Genomic DNA, 16335 nt, shown 5'->3' on the forward strand with positions numbered 1-16335 from the left:
TCAGGTCACGTACAATAACCAAGAGCAGCTTGTCAGATGTGTCTCTGGTCTGAGAAATTAAATAACACCTTTGGACACAGTGCTACATGATACACCCTGGACTTGAAGGATCCAGCCTTCATATGAAGTCTGACATAGAAGAGGACAGACAGATCTCTGTCCTGTAATGATCATGCGGAGTTACAAACAAAAGGCCCCAAAACTGGAGGACATTACTGTGGGGCCAGGGCATCAGTCTCTTGGCATCCCTACCTCCATTCTCCAACCAAGATGCTCAGCAGTGTTGACAAAGTAGCCTGGCTCTGAAGAACACTTTACTTTGCTTATGTTTGGATCAACCTAAGAGGAGTAGTAGGGGGAGAATGTGTATTGGGGTTATAGCCACCTTTTCCTGAGCAGAAGGCAGGTGCCTTACACACCTTTCAAAATGGTGAAATTTGGTCCTCTCTGCCATGTACTGCCTATGTTCCCTGCTGAGTAACCAGGCATATTGAGTTCAGCACCTTTGAAGGATGAATGTGGCACACTCTTGGGCTTGCTGCCATGTCACACCCCACAGAGTAGAAGCTGAAGCAGTGGGGCAGAAGCCATTAGCAGCGTAGTTTGGAGAGGACAGCTAAGCAGTGGTGAAGGAAAACTTTCAGTGCATCATTCTCACAGAGGGGAACTGAGTGCAACGATGACACCTACATGTGTTAGACAATTGGAGTGTGTGGTGCATGCTAGAGACTCCCATGATGTGTGATACAGAAGCTTTGGTTCAGGTAGGACTAAGCTGCTTTTAGATGGAGATGTGGATAACTTAACCGTAGGCCAAAAATTGGTTGTCGTTAACACTCCCTAAATGTACCTGACTTTTATGAGAAAACAAAGTTCTAGAAATGCGGCACATACTTTGAGTAGGAAATGGTAGTCCTTAGGGCCAGTTGGACTTTGTTCCCATTGTCTGTGCAAGAACTTATGGAAGTTCTTCCTTCCCCTACGGGAGAGATTTTCTATGTGAGACGGGAGAGATTTTCTATGTGAGTGGAGTTACTGACAGTGGAAATTACACAGCTTAAGGAAATCTTTTAAATATGCCAGGTCCACACCTCTGAGCGCTAGCAACAAAAGGATTGATTTAATACTCAATAAGAACCTGAGAACAGGAGAGACTGAGATGCTTGTGGCAGCCTGCACTACTGAGATGTACGGGTGCTTTCTGTAGAAACATGGGATTTTTCTAAGGGCTGCTGGCGTCCTGCTTATGTATCTTGCCTGCAGTTCAGGTGGGAGGTATTGGAGGCAAGGGTGTACTCGAGAGACAGGGAGCATCTTCTCTTGTGTTTGCACAGTGCCAGGTACCAGAGAGCAATGAAACTCGGTCAGGTCTCCAAGTGCTAAACAAGCATAGATAGTAATACCAATAATTGTTTGGAACACACTGAATTTAGTGCTTTGCAGCAGCCCAATGACATGGATGGAAAGCAGAATGGTGAGCCTATTCTGAACTACTTTGATTTGATTATTTTTGTCTGTTGTATGTATTTATACTCTGCTTATTCATTGAATAAAAGGAAATTAGGGCTTTGTGGCACAAGAAATGCTTTACACAATTAGCCTTAAATGAAGACGTAAAACGTAAACTTCATTTTTTCTGTTCCATGAATGATCACTCTTCTTTTAAACATTATTAGATGAATGAAATAAATGTAAGTTTTCAAGACATTAGCCTTGGATCAAAGTCAGGGATGTCACTGTAAACAGCGAGCTCTTTGTGGCTACGTCTACACTGCTCTTCACATTGCCACCAAATACTATCAAGGTCCCAGGCTAGAGTGCCATGTCTACACCCATATTAAAGATTGTTTAGGACATCACAAAAAAATCTCATCAGGTATATTCAACATGCCTGCATCCTGCATGGTGCTCACAGGTATTTCCTGAAGTAAGAAAGGTACAGGAATGCAGGAAATGAGGCACCTCCATGTTTTCAGGGTTCTATGGATTTCAGATAGATGGGATCCCTTCCCAGTATTCTCCTGCAATTAAGGATGCATCTCTAGTTTTTATCATTCCTTAGACCTGGAAAATATTTGCGAGAGATACCTAATAATAGGAAAGTAAAGTCTGGCTCAAAAGTATTGCCATGACTTTTGGCCACAGGTGTGCTGGTAGGGTATTATACATATGTAGAAGTACCCCCGCCAATTCTGGGTGGCAAATACGTGTTTTACCTATCCAGAGTTTCTGAATGTTAAAAGTAGTGAACCAATATGAAAAATACTCTGCCTGACTACCAAGCTCAGCTTCACTTTTTCCTTTTCAAATTTAAACAAAAAACTCTGTATGTAATCTACTGCAATGCTTTAGAGAATGACTTACACCCACTGAGAACTGTCTATTACAGTATGCAGTAGTCTTCTAGCAACAATTACTCTGAGACATAAGATAACAGGGCAAGAAGGTTTTAGAGACCAACAGCTGAGTGACATTTTGATACTGTCCTACTTAGGAGATTTATCCATTCTCTCTGAATAACTTCAGGATGGGCCTCTCAACCATTCATCTGCATTCATGATTTCATACCTCTGCACCTCTGTAACTACAATGTTTCTGCTAGCTTCCTGAAAAAAAAGTGGCTGGTAAAAATTGACTACCATAACAAACATCACCTTTTAGCCACTATTATTTCCTTGGTTTATTCCTAAAGCCCTTGTCTCTACTGATGGGTTTTTTCCTATTAGCTTTTCTTTTCTTATTATTTCTTTGTCACACTTTGTCATGAAATCTCTTGTCTTCCGATAGCTGGCATTCTTCTTTAAGCTCAGTTCCTGGGGAGTCGGACAGCTGGGGTTCAGGTTTTAAAATAAATATATCTAGCCATTCTGGTTCCTGAGAAAAGAACTGAATGCATAAAGCAAATTTTAGTGGAAGGCTCATACATAAATAAACTGTCCTTTTTAAATAAATAAGGTTTTTTAAGCAGGTCTTAAGGATTTGGAGTTCTGCTTTGTGGATTTTTTTTCAACATACAGAGTCAGCAGTAATGCTGACAGTCCCATTAAAACAACCAGTGCCCAGGAATACAGACATAATAAAGTGAGCCAGGAATTATATGACCTGATCAGGGAAGAACACCCAATTGAGAACACACTATTCCATGGATCAGCATAGGTTATATAAAAGGCAAAGTATTAACTGCAGGAGGGGATTCTGTTGCCTTCTGAAGTCTCAGACTTATGAAGTAAGATGGTTCACTTTTAGTGACAAGAACTGCACAGTCATAGCTGGTCATCACACACTTTGTGGGAGTGGAACTACTGTGGGACACTTAGGCAAGAACTGTAATCTGGAAACACATGGCCTCTTTGCAGGCCGTAGGGTATCTAGCACACTGTGCTCACGCTGTTGCAATATGCAAACAGTCCAGCACCACACGGGAAGTGTGAGCATTAGATACCTTGCGGGTACCCACATCTTAGCCACAAATAAGCAGCAATGCAAAGGCAAGAGACGGCATTAAGCCTTTTCAACATTAATAGGATGCCCTCAGGAATGAAAAGCGTATCAGCAAAAGATCTATCAGCAAAACACACAGGCTCACATGCAGAACGGCAAGGTCAATACATAAAGAAATGGTACGTACTAGTACCATTACACCACTGTTAACTTTAACAAAGGTGGATTCACTCTCATTACAAAAACTTGCATGGAAGTTGTAAGGAGGAGAAATAAGAACTTAAAAGAGGGATGTGCAAGTGAGTCTGTTCACACAGAAGTAGCATGGTGGCAGCAACTGTAACATTTTAAGAAGTCAGTTTTCTCAGTAAAAAGCCCTTTGAGTTTTATAAGCAGAAAGTTATTTCATGTTCCTCATGTAGTATTTGAAACAACCAGATAAACCAGAGTAAATATGTTTAAAAATACATTAATACAGTTTGTTTACATAGTAAAGAGTGATTTCTTCCTATGCGTACTGTCTTAAAAGTAACTATACTAGTTCCTAGAGTTCTGTGATTGTGTGACAATCTCCACTTTTGTTAAAAGAAGAAAGGAAAAGCACATTCCTACACTTCATTAACATTCACATTCACTAACATCACATTCCTAAGAGAATGTGATTTGAGCATACTTTAAGGCTCAAAAAATCAAAAGGTAGATAGAAAGACACCAGCATTTACAATATTGTGAGTTTTACAAAAGGATCATATTTCTTTTAGATGTGATTCATAATTTCTAAATGCTTCAGTAAGCAACAGTGAGTTGTATAGAGACCGGGTTGCATTAGTTGCTAGAGGAAGTTGCAGTAAGAGACGTGCTAACCCTAGAAAGGCAGCTGTCATTCACAGATTCTGAGAACTTACAAAAATACATAAACATCACACAAACTTGGAATCAGGAAGGAAAGGTGGAAGAGGTATTAAGATACAACTTTGAATCCCAGTCCAATGAGGTCAACAGAAGTAGGGTTGCTAACTTCCAGAAGAACACCATTACACCCAATGGAAGAACTGGCACTTTCTTGTGAACACCAGTCCTTTAAGGATGAGAGGGAAAATATAAATTAAAATGTCTTATTCAAAAAACAACAACCATTTTTTTCCTGAAGAAGAACAGTTGCCACACTCCCTGCAGTCAACGTTTACCTTTAAAAAAGTATCTACTTTCAGTATCTACTTAAAAATTTATGATGTGGAGGTATTGATACTAATGAGGTATTGACGTTATTGATACTAATGTATACTATTAAAGAAATGGGGAGATTTTGGATTGGTAGTGGAAGTATCCATACTTCAGTATCAACCAGGAGACATATTTTTGAAACATTTCAAAATATTTTGGCGCACAGATTCTAAAGCATGACTGGGAATATACAGACTTTTCAGTCAGCTGTTCTGAGTATCTACATGCCATAGTTCTGCAGGAGATGATTCAATTGTTAACAATTTATAGTATTTACTGCCCTCCTGCTGCTAAGTAAACAGGTTTATCAACTAATGCCCTTGCTGTAATAAACAGACAGAACATACGAATTGCATTGGTAGGATCACAGGATCTTCACCTCTTGTAGGACAGCATACATTCTTCTAATAGAAGGGAGGTGCCCAAGTGGGCGCTAGCCAGAAGTGCGCTTGTCAGAATGGTATCTGGTCGGGGACTGACTGCTGTTGGTTCGGCCAGTGTCAGAGGTAGCTGGAGGTTAGCACTGAACGCAGGGAGGCATGTTTAAACACGTATCACAAATAACTGGTGGAAGGTGTGGGTTGCTTCTCACTGAGGAGGAGGAGTCGAATGTCAGAAGCATTTCTCAGGGCATTTGGGATATCAGTTAGCTACTATAGATTGGGAGATAGGTCAGGCAAACGCAGGCGCATTTACATTAGCAGTTTAATGTGCAACGGAGTTCATGTTGAGTGTAATCTTCCCTACAGCAGGAGTTCTGTGCATTGCTCCAATGCACTGTACTGCTGTATGTCAAATAGTTCCTCTGCCAGGGAAACAAGGAGAAGGCTGCGCACAGTGGTGCCATGTAGAGTGCACCAGTAATACAGACCTTTGCTTAGTGCTTCTCAGCCTCAGAAGAGGTGTGCTAAAGGAGGCTTAGATGAACAATGGGATGGGTTCTGCATTTCCAGGTGTGGTTGGTCAGAAATGGAGGGTGGGGTACAGGAGTTAATCATCACCATTCATCACCATCACCATCATCATGAAAGATGGCTTCAAGCCACTCTTCTAGCTCTGTAGACTTGGCTTGATCTTCAAGCATGTAGCTGCCTCACAGCTACCCTAACTCCTGCTCTGCAAATGTTCCTCAATAACAAGATTAGCAACTTCAGTTTTGACATTAGCAGGGCACATCCACACTATCCTCACTGCAGCAGACTGTGAGGGGGAAACGTACAACTGTTCCTGCAGTTGGATCTTGTTTCTGGACCGCTTCTGCACATGGTGTTGTAAGGCCAGTCAGAGTTAGGTTGAAAAGGAAACTCAGCCTCCTGCACCTATGATGGGATAAGCAGTAGGTAAGCCCAGGGTTTTCGTCATTCGGGGTGGGTAGATGGAGACACACAGGTCAAAAGGAGATTTTCAAGCCTCCACATGAAGTTGTAGTGGCCAAAGGGCCAATCCAGAAGGGCCAGTGCACACCTCCCGCTCTGAGAAATGCCAGCATGACATCTCTTTATATTGGCACAATAATTTTGACAAACACACTTTTCTGTATATAGACAGATAGTTTCCACTGTAATGTATTTGAAAGGCTATTTTCGTGAAGAAAAGTGCAAAATACATCCAGGCAATTGCAAACTTCACGAGGGTGGTGCTCAGCCACCGACAGCGAGGATGCAGCTTCCCAGAGCATTCATGCCGTTACACTTCACCTGTCTCCTCACAGCCGCGTTGTCCTGATGCCAGACTTCTGGAAGAGAAAAGTTCACCTGGCGCATGGGTGGAAGCGAGCACGCTGCCTGCCGCCCTGGGGAAGGGCCCAGCAAAGGTGCGCGCCTGGGCTCTTTGGGTTTCTTCAGCCATCGTTAGGCTAAATTTGTAACCTGGAAACGGTGCTAAAAGATGTTGGATGTTCGGTCTGACACTTCCCGCTGCAGTTTATCCCCAAATAATCAGACGTGCAGCTAGCGCCCACGTTTTAACGCCTGTCTACAGGCGAGCATGGAATAGCGCGTTTCTGGCTGGATCTGCCCTTCCGGCTCCACAAGCGACCGCCGACAAGCCCGGCCGTCCCTCGCTCTCGCACCTCCGACTTCGGCGTCGCCAGGCCCGCGGCGGGGGGGGGGTGGTACGGCATGTCGCGACTTCCCGACCCCGGCGAAAACGCCTGCCGCAGGCAGCGCGCGCAGCTGCGGGCCGATCGGGGGGTGCCCTCCTCGCCTCCCACCGCCGCCTGCCGCGGCGCGATCCCCACCTCCGCGCTCACCCCCCGCCCCCGCCGCCGCCGCCGCCGGAGCGAGAGGCCCCGCCCGGCGCCGTTCCCCGGCCCCGGCGGGCGGCGCCCGGGGGTGACAGACAGGTCTAGGCCACAGCCGAGTGCGCACGCGTCAGTTCCGGCGGGGAGCGCGGCGCGGCGCGTGGGTAGGAAACGCCGCGGCGGCGGGGGAGCGGAAAATGGCGACGGCCGCGCAGCTCACGGATGAGGAGCTCTTCTCGGAGCTGAGGCGCTTCGGTTTCTCCCCGGGGCCGGTCACCGAGAGCACCCGGCCCGTCTACCTGAAGAAGCTGAAGAAGCTGCGCGAGGACGAGCGGGCCGGGGCCCGCAGCGGCGCCAACAAGACCCGGAACAGCAACAACAATAACACGGGGGCCGGAGCGGCGCCGGGCGGCGGCGGCGGCGGCCCCGGGCGAGCGGTCCCGGGCGTGGGGGCGCGGCTGGTCGGCGCCGAGCACCCCTACCTCCCCGGGGCTGCCGCCGGGAGCAGCCGGAGCCGCGCAGCACCCTCTGCCGGGGGCGGCAAAGTGCTGCTGGGCTTCAGCTCGGACGAGTCGGATGTGGAAACCAGTCCCCGGAGCCAGGCCGGCGCCGGCGGCAGGAGGGAGCGGGCTTCACCCCTCTTCCGCGGCCCGAGGCCCGCCGCCCCCCACGGCGCCTGCGGCGTGAGTAACAGCTCCCACCCGGAGGAGGCGGCCAGGCGGAAGCCCAGCGCCTGGTGGGGGGCGGCGGCCAGGAGGCCGGCGGCGGCTCCGGGTGTGAGGGAGCCCGGCGACGGCGACGAAGAAGGAGGGGAGGAGGACGACGAGGAGGAGGAAGAGGAGGAGGAGGAGGGCGAGCAGCAGCGCTGGAAGAACCGGACCGTGAACGGTAACCGGCTCCTCTCCTACGGCGGCAGCAGGGACAAGTACTCTGACTCGGAGGAGGAGGAGGAGGAGGCGGCGGGGGCGAGGGCCAAGCAGCAGGTACCGAAGGAGGAGTCTGCAGTTCGCCGGCCCAGACGGAGCCTCGGCAAGTCTCCTGCTCCATTCATAACAAGCAAATGCGCTGCAGCCGGCGCTGGCGTGATGGAGACGGGCCAAGAAGGGGCTGGCGGAGGCTGTGGTGCTGGTGTAGTCGTAACGAATGACAGGGCGGCGGCGGAGGCGGCTGCTGCCGGGAGTCTAGACAGGGGCAGAAATCAGGAGGAGGAGGAGGAGGCGGCGGCGGGGGGAGGAGGAGGAGGAGGACGAGGACGGCGACGAGGAGGAGGAGGATGTGAAAATCTGGACTCTAGTCCTCCCAGCCTCAGGTACCGCGTTGGCCTACCTAAGAAATCCCCTACGGTGTCGTTGCTGCCACCGCCGCTCACGGACGTGGACAGCAGTAAAATCACTGACCCTCCAGGCACCATTAGGAAAGCGACCAATAATCACGTTCTCAGCGGTGCTGCGGGTAGCTATAACGTTGAATCCAGGATCTATTCAGCTACTAATAGCCTTCCCCCGGGTGGAGCCACCTCCTCACTTAGACTCAACCACTCCAATCATACGGGTTCAAATCATACCTACCTGAAAAACACCTACAAGAAGAATCTCTCAGAGCCCGAGGAGGAGCTTCTCCAGCAGTTCAAAAGAGAGGAGGTATCCACCACTGGAGGCTTCAGTGCACATTACCTGTCCATGTTCCTCTTAACTGCTGCATGCTTGTTCTTTCTGATACTGGGATTCACATACCTGAGAATGAGAGGTTCTGGAGTAGCTGAGGATGTGGGAGTCAACAGTAAGTATTAGGTGAAGGGTAAGAGCAGTTTCTTTCTGCAACTGGATATACAACTGTTAATTCACCTTTGCGTTCCCAGACATCCCTTACTGAGCAGTTCTGGGTTCCACCTTGGTATAGTCTTTCTATATAGAATGCAGCACAGAGAAATTGTCTTTCATTGAGTATATACCTTGCAAGCTGGTATAGTAAGCTTGCAAGACATTTGAGGGTAAACTCAAATCCTGGCATTCCCTGCTATAATCTGTTGGTACCTTGTTTTCTAGCATGTTTTCTTCACAAAGCAATTTTATGTGTTTTGATCAATGTAGCAGATCTATAATTAATAGAGAATTGACCAGGTAAGGCTTCATGCTAATCTCACGGAAGTAATCACGCACATTTAGATACCCGGGATTCCTGCAGGGCTAAGATTTGACTGTAGATGTTTGGTAATAAAGCAGGTTGTCTTCATTTATGTGTACTGAGGCTTGAAAACCATGCTACGTTGAGATGATATTACACACTACAAAAAACTTTGTGCAGTGAATGCTGGACCTATGGTGTATTGCTTTCTAGTAAGTACTTTTTTCTAAATTTAGTTGAGAGTATGATTATACATGAAACGCTGTTGTGCTTCAGTTTGAATTTCAGAGCATTCTTTTTTAATCCTGAATTACTTGGGAGCTTCTTTAATGTGTGAAAATAACTTCTTGGAATGGATTTAGAAACTACCATTTTCTATTCACAAAGCATATGAAAATGGAAACATACCACCTAAGGGTGGTGATTCATGCTAATTAAATTCTTGGCTGCTCTGAAATGGACAGTGGAGATTCTAACATCAGAAAGAAAAATCATGTCATTGCTGTCTTAATTTCTCATCATGAGCAATGAAAAAATATGTAAAAAGCTAGTTTTGGCACGTGAGAGCATTAGAAGGTCCTTGGGCACTTGCATTTTTCTTGAGACGATTGAGGAAGGCGTGTGGGGTGTATACATGTGCACGTATTTCTTTGTATAGATAGTAGGGGATTTATATACTCATGTGTGGGCATGTATACGGTGCCTTGTAAGGAGTGATCCCACTGTTAGATTGGGATCTGCTAGATGTTACAGGGCAGAAATAGCAGTGTGGGCTTCCCCCCCCCAGCATTATTAATTACATTAGGGTAGCAGAATAGTTCTTAATTCTATTTTACACTCTTTGGCAGGGGGAGTAAGGGATTTAGTGTTTAGGAAGAACAGTAGCAGCAAGGACTTAAGCATTTGCAGTGGTTTTGTTGCTGTCCATGTGGCTTTTAACTGCTGTTCAGTCTTGTTTTTTGGGAAGGCAGTGAACATATGCAGGTGGGCTAAAATTAGATGGAGTATAGTGTGACTGTTGGGACTACTCATACTCTGTGGTTAACTTCTGGCCATAACTGCTAGAGACATACATAAATGTTCTTACGTACTGATAAGCTGCGTAATTCTGCTAACAGGTATAGATTTTTTTTTTTCCCCCCCTAGTCTTGAAATCTGATGATTTTTAATAGGGGAGAAGGTCAGTCAGCCTACTGGGGTAAACTTTCTGACTGTCAAATTCAGTGGGTGAGTTAAAACTCACCTGCCATGCTAATTGATAAAGTTGAATGTCTCAGCTCTGCAGATAGCAATAATACTGTGAAAATAAATCCACTCTTAACTTCCTGTCTTGGAAGAAAACTTCATTTTGAATGTATGAACTTTCCTATAGAGCATGTGGGATCACTGTGTTGAGTATATTGCTCTTAAAAAGTTAACCCAGCTGGAACTGGTATACAGGGAAAATTGTTCTCCTCTGCCCTTTTGCTTAGGTTAGGCTGCCCAGCCAAAGGTCTGGTGGTTCAGTGTTGCTTGATGGTTCAATTAAGCCAGTTCTTGGCCTGTTCATATTTGTTCTCTTTTCAGAGGAACTCCTGAAAGTGGATTTCCTGAAGAATTGTTCTGGCAGTGGCACTCACATTTCATCTGTCCTCCTTCCTCACAGCCCCAGGCTTTGCAGCATAACAAATGGGAACAGGGGGAGTAGGGCCCATTGGAAGAAGTGAACAGCAGGTTTTGTGGCTAGCTGCTTTGATAGGAGGAGGAGCAGGCAGCTTCTTTAAGTAATGTGGGAATGAGCAGGGAACTACCTTGCCCGTGTGCTCACTAAATTCTTACTTCTCAAATGGGCATATGCAACGAAAATATGGTAGGTCTGTAGAACAGGCAAGACAGGCCAATAAAGACTGATTGCTACTGGGAAGGGAAGGAAATCTGTCATCTATTAGATGCTTCCCTAAGCTTAAACATCATTTGAGTGAGTCCTTTGGCTCTTATGCTCGTGTGGGTGTATTGTCTGTTTTCTTTATAGAAGAAGAACCGATTCATACACTTTTATTAAAAAATAATCGTATATCGCAGGAAACAACCTTTCAGGTGATTGGATACTGAGTTTTTTCTGTCTTTTAGATAGCTGTAGGTAAGATTCTGTTGGCTGAGAGTGATTTGATTATGAAAAACTCAGTTATTTTCAACTTAAAGGTTTTAGAATTCAGTGGAGTTGCACTGTACCCATCTCTAATTATCATAGTTACTGTAAGAAAACAAAAAAAGGCAGTTATTTGTATATTTGGGTGGCTTCTTATTTTAACTTTGCAGGGAATGATGCACAACGAGCTTAATGTTCGTTGTCATAGTTGTTCGTTACCTAAAATGAAATTCAATCAAAATAAAGTGACATTATGCATGTGACAGTGAAAAATATTTATCACCAAGTACACCCAATACCAGCACTTACAGTATTTGTCAGGCTGTAATCTGAGAACAGAGGAGGTGTGTGTAATGGGGGAGGCTTAAAACTAGGTGTTGGGTTGAATTTAGGCCAGGTGAAATAATATAGATGAGAAGTGGTAAGCAGAAAACTTCAGAAGAGGATTGTTGCTTACACCATGCATAATGATCAAATGATTTCTTATTCAGAGATCTAAAATGGCTATGAAGTGCTTCAGTTTTTCCACACATGCAGCATAAAATGTTCAAAGACAAATCATAATTGGGCTAATTCTTCTGTATCTAACCTACATATGGTCACGTGACATAAGGTTTTCATGCATTTAGCTGTCTAAAATGCAGATACATATCTATGGGACTTTTCCTAAAGCATCTTAAACCACTGAAATTAAACTACTCTTTAAACTTACATAAAAGACCAACTAATGCATAAGCGCATATTGTGCTTGGTCGTCTCTCTGACAGGGTTGTATGTGAAAAGAAAGATCAGTTTGGGCTTGGTGCTGGTAACCTCATTCATGTGGCTCTTGCTGTAAAGCACGTTTTGCTTGCACCTGCCTTCAAAATACCATGGAGTTGTATCAACTTCTTGCCAAGCCAGCCTGCTATTTTGTCAGGAAAATGGTGGAATTGACTTTTGTCTACTTCCTAGGGTTCTTCAAACCCTGAAGAGCTGGGTATCTCTTCCAACTTCTTTGGCTTTGTTTTGTGATGTTACTCTGAGCATCTCAAGTGGCTGCTCCTGGGTCAAAAGTTATTTTTCATGGAAAGCTGATGATGATATCCGATCAGTAGATGTTGCTTTCAGGCCTGTTTTACATTCTGAAGGATGAGGGCACTAGTACAGGTGCTGTTTAAGGTTGTAATCTGAAACAGGTTGCATTTTAGTTACTCTCACTGTTTCTGCTGCAGTTCTTTGCCTGGGGAGTGGTTGCTGTAGCAAAAAACCACCACCAAAAAAAAAAGTAATCTTGAAACTTTCACGTAGGTCTAGTTTAGTATCTTACATTCTGATTAGGAGAGGCTTTTGAAAGTGACATCTCTTGCTAGTAATTTTGGTCTTTCTATGATCCTCGTTACAAAACAACAGCTAGAAGGATAATCCTTACTATATTTGCCGCAACTTTTGTTTGCGGAATGTTAATTCAGGGAGACTTAGCTGTTGTGTATATTGCAAGTGGAAGCTTATGCAAATCACAATTCTAAGAGTTTAATTCTGTTCCATTGATGTTCCTTTGTTCTTTGCTAACAAATCTCTCGGGCGTTAAAAGTTCTGTGCAATTTTATGCAGGGAATTTCATTGTTAAGTAGTTAGACTTGCTGTATAAAAGACAAGAAGATGACTGTTACGCTCACGGACCTGCAAATTACTGTTGAAGTGCTGTGGTATTTCTCAGATAACTGTTACAAATCTACTTGCCTGCTACGATCACCTTCTCAGAAGAGTCTATCTTCTTGACAGTGTTGGCTTCAACAGAAGAAAATGAATTTTGGATAAGAAATACTTATAGAAGAGATGATAATAAAGGGAGGAAGCAAAATTACAAGATCTGGAGAGTTCCTGTGTTGTGTGGCTATTAATGTTGCTTGTGCTTTGCAACTGATAATCTGACTTGTATTTGACAATATAACAATTTTATAATATAACAACTTCTTCTATTGACATATTAGCATATAGCTCTGTTTCTGTATATTGCTTTAAACTCTAGTTAACAAGTATTTCTCTTCTACGTGATATAAAAGAAAATCCTGAAGTGCATCTTAAAGACTAATCTCTCTTGTACATCATTTCATGTCTGTGGTTTGGCAAGTTTTGGATTAAGATCAGTAGATAAAAGAAACCCTAGGTAAAGCCAGGCAGAATAGTTAAATTTCCCTAGGATTCCTGACACTTTTAAACTCTTGTCTTCCTTATGGTATATCAGAAATAACTCTTAAAATGAGGAACAAATTTGGCCAAGACTTGTACCCAGGAAAGTCCAAATAATTGTTACATAGTTCAAAACAGTACATCTTAGCTGACAACTTCACATCCTTCCTAAAGGATAATAAACAGTCTATTTACCTTTGCAACAGATCTGTAGTATAAGTATGAAAATTGTTCATCAGTATTTGAAACAAAAATGATGCAACTTCAGAATGTCTGTTTTTTAAGGAGATAGCTGTGTTTGATACTTTGTTCAGAATACTTAGAACTAATTTATTTGGCATTCATACCTTGAATGTGCTGCTGTTTGCAGACACGCGCAAAACTTTTCTTATGCCATGACTTTAGATATTCTTACAGTGACGTTTTTTTCAATGTTACTGTTGTAGGCTATGTTTTTTTTGTGAAGTAAGTCATGAGAAATCAGAACTAAAATTACTTGCCTGGGGAGCAGGGGTGCTGAAGAGCTTGGGCAGGATCTGTTTTTGCTAGGTATCAAAAACTAATTGAAAGTTTGCACTCCATTCCATAGTGCGTGGTATTTTTCTCAAAAGAAAATTTGGTTTCTGATGTGAAAAAATTAAGACTGATCGAGGATCTGAAAGCAGATCTGGTTGCAACTTTTCCATGTTTATAAAGCATTGCAGACTAGAAAGGAGTGGGAAAGAAAAAAACAAACTTGTGTTTCTTCAGTTAAGAACCTCTGCCAACTCTTAATAGTGCTCTTCAAGTGCAATGCAGATTTCTTTCTGCTTGGGACAGATGCATACAGCAATAATGGATGCAATGGAAATATTTTAAGGAAGAGCCCATGATACCCAAGGACTTAATTTAGCATTGTAGGAGCCCCGCTTTGCACTGTTTTGTAATCTTTAAGTATCCCAGTATGAGAGGAGAATCAGGCCTGCAGTCTTTCTATTCCTGGGGACCGATTGTGTTTTTAGAAAATCATACGCATTTAACTCCTGTTAGACAGCTGTGTTTCATCTGGGAGTAGTAGGTCACAAAACTTTGGCTTGATTGCTTACCCAGCTAAGCTGGCAGGAGTGCTAGAATTGTGCTGAACTGATCCCTGTCATGCTTCTAGACTTGTGGTGCAGAAATAGTATGAACATGTGAACAGGTCAGAGCTGCTGTTTGAGAAAGCTTTTTTGTTAAGTGACAAAACAACTTAGGCAAGTAAATTAAGCAAGTACTTCAGTTTTTGTTGATGAAAATGCTGCTCAATGCTGTGGATAAGCACAGAATCCATTGTAATCATGAGGCATATATGCCTCACACCTTTAAAGTTCTTGTGGGTATTTGTATTCTCTGGTAAAATTAGTTGTCTGTTGTGATTTGTGGTAGGTTGAGGGAAGTAAGTTGGCTGGTTAAGGGATTGTGAAATCAAGGTGTATTAAGAATAAGTGATTTTCAGGGGACTCGCATGTTTGCTAAGAACTTCAGTAGTAGCATTTTTGTCCTTACTCTTCCTTTCTTGGCTCCTTCTGTTGCTGCTGGTAGGTCTAGAGTTGTGGCAATGCCTTTGCTGTGATTATAACGAGGACATGGTGTAACTCTGCCACTGATCAAAGTAACCTTGATGGCTTCTGTCCACTGAGGAATTCTGGTTTAGAAAAGCTTGAAAAAGGGGCAGTGTTACTGATGGAAAGAAGTATACTGATGGATGTGAGGACAGATTGAAGAATCACTGCACAACTTAAAGCTGATCTCGTATAGGTTCCTTCTGTGTAGAAGGTTTGCTCCAGTTTATGATGTCTGATGTTGAGTCCTGTTGTAAATATATAAAAAACCCCTATCAACTTCTTGAATCAAGCTGATGACACAGAGGCTTGCAGGTGATATCAGTGTGCTGTCCCTAGAAAATGGGGTTTTCAACATTTGTTGTTCATGATGTTTATCAACAAACTTGATGCTTTGACTCCATGCAAGTATGGCCTCTTCATACAGCTGACTGTTCAGATAAGATGCTGCTTTGACGTTGTCTCAGTATTTCTACAGTTTTTGAATCCAGGCAAATCAAGGCTTTGGGTTCATGCATCTCTAATCTTGAGATACTGCTATCATTCTCTCCTAGAAACTTTAGGGATTCTGTAGAAGTCTGTCCTTTCACTAAGCTTCTCAGACCAGCTGGACGAGTTGAAGACACATGTAGGTAATGGAGATGGAAGATTGAATCAAGTATATTTAGATTATTCCAGTATACCATGGCATGAATAAGGAATCTGTCCTCACCAAGAGGTACTGTTTGTAATTAGGAAAAACAGTATGGCCCCAAACTGCTGTACTTCAATTTTGGTGGGTCCTTTTCTCCAGTATCCTTATCATAGTCACCTTTTCCCTGCTACTGTGCTGTACTTCCCACAATACTTTTTAGTGCTGTTTCTCTGTTCTGTTGTGTGTTTACAGTCTACTGTGAAGGGTAACAGGGTAAGGAGCAAGTGAGTGTGGATGTGTGCTAAATGTGAAACAGGCAAACGTGCTGTGCGTGTTGGGCCTGGTTTTTTGGAGGAGATGTGCTGTTATGTCTGGTGTTTTGCTGAGATGAATTCTTCTTTTTGCAGAGGAAAGGATCAAATTTTCTGCTTAGTGAGGGTCATATTGTAACATAGGTATCTTGAATAAAGGTTCCTTTTTAGAGTCTTAAATTCCTTTAGCTCCTTTAATGAGCTCTGAGTGACAGACTGAATTGATATAGAAGGCTGTTTAATGGGAGGAGGAGAAGAGGGTAGGGGCTTAAAAAGAGAGGTCTAACATTGAATTAAGCGGCATTAAAACTTGCTAAGTAGTCTACAGAATCCATTGAATTCTAGTGATGCTGTGCTAGATAAGTAAGAAATAGGTCTGTTCATAAGTGAAGAGTTGTAGACCAATTCCTAGGCCAGTTTTTGTCTGTCTTAGAGAAGGCTGTTCACTTACTTAAAAATTGGAAGATGGCTCATTAAAA

At 43.7% G+C, this 16335-nt stretch overlaps 1 protein-coding gene across 3 annotated transcripts in view; it reads left to right on the plus strand.

Annotated features, from left to right (window-relative positions):
* The first annotated feature begins 7104 nt into the window (after window positions 1–7104).
* LEMD3 (LEM domain containing 3) overlaps window positions 7105–16335 on the plus strand; it is a 51266-nt gene continuing 42035 nt past the window's right edge. The window contains exons 1-3 of one of the 3 annotated variants that reach the window (XM_075709274.1): window positions 7105–8673; window positions 12611–12627; window positions 13406–13426. In XM_075709274.1, coding sequence (XP_075565389.1) covers window positions 7105–8673; window positions 12611–12627; window positions 13406–13426 — 1607 coding nt within the window. Of the gene's footprint in view, window positions 8691–12610; window positions 12628–13405; window positions 13427–16335 lie in introns of all 3 variants that reach the window. The other 2 variants (XM_075709264.1, XM_009478110.2) reach the window with 2 other exon arrangements.

The sequence above is a fragment of the Pelecanus crispus genome, chromosome 1 (assembly GCF_030463565.1).
Source record: "Pelecanus crispus isolate bPelCri1 chromosome 1, bPelCri1.pri, whole genome shotgun sequence".
Classification (NCBI taxonomy): Eukaryota; Metazoa; Chordata; class Aves; order Pelecaniformes; family Pelecanidae; genus Pelecanus; species Pelecanus crispus.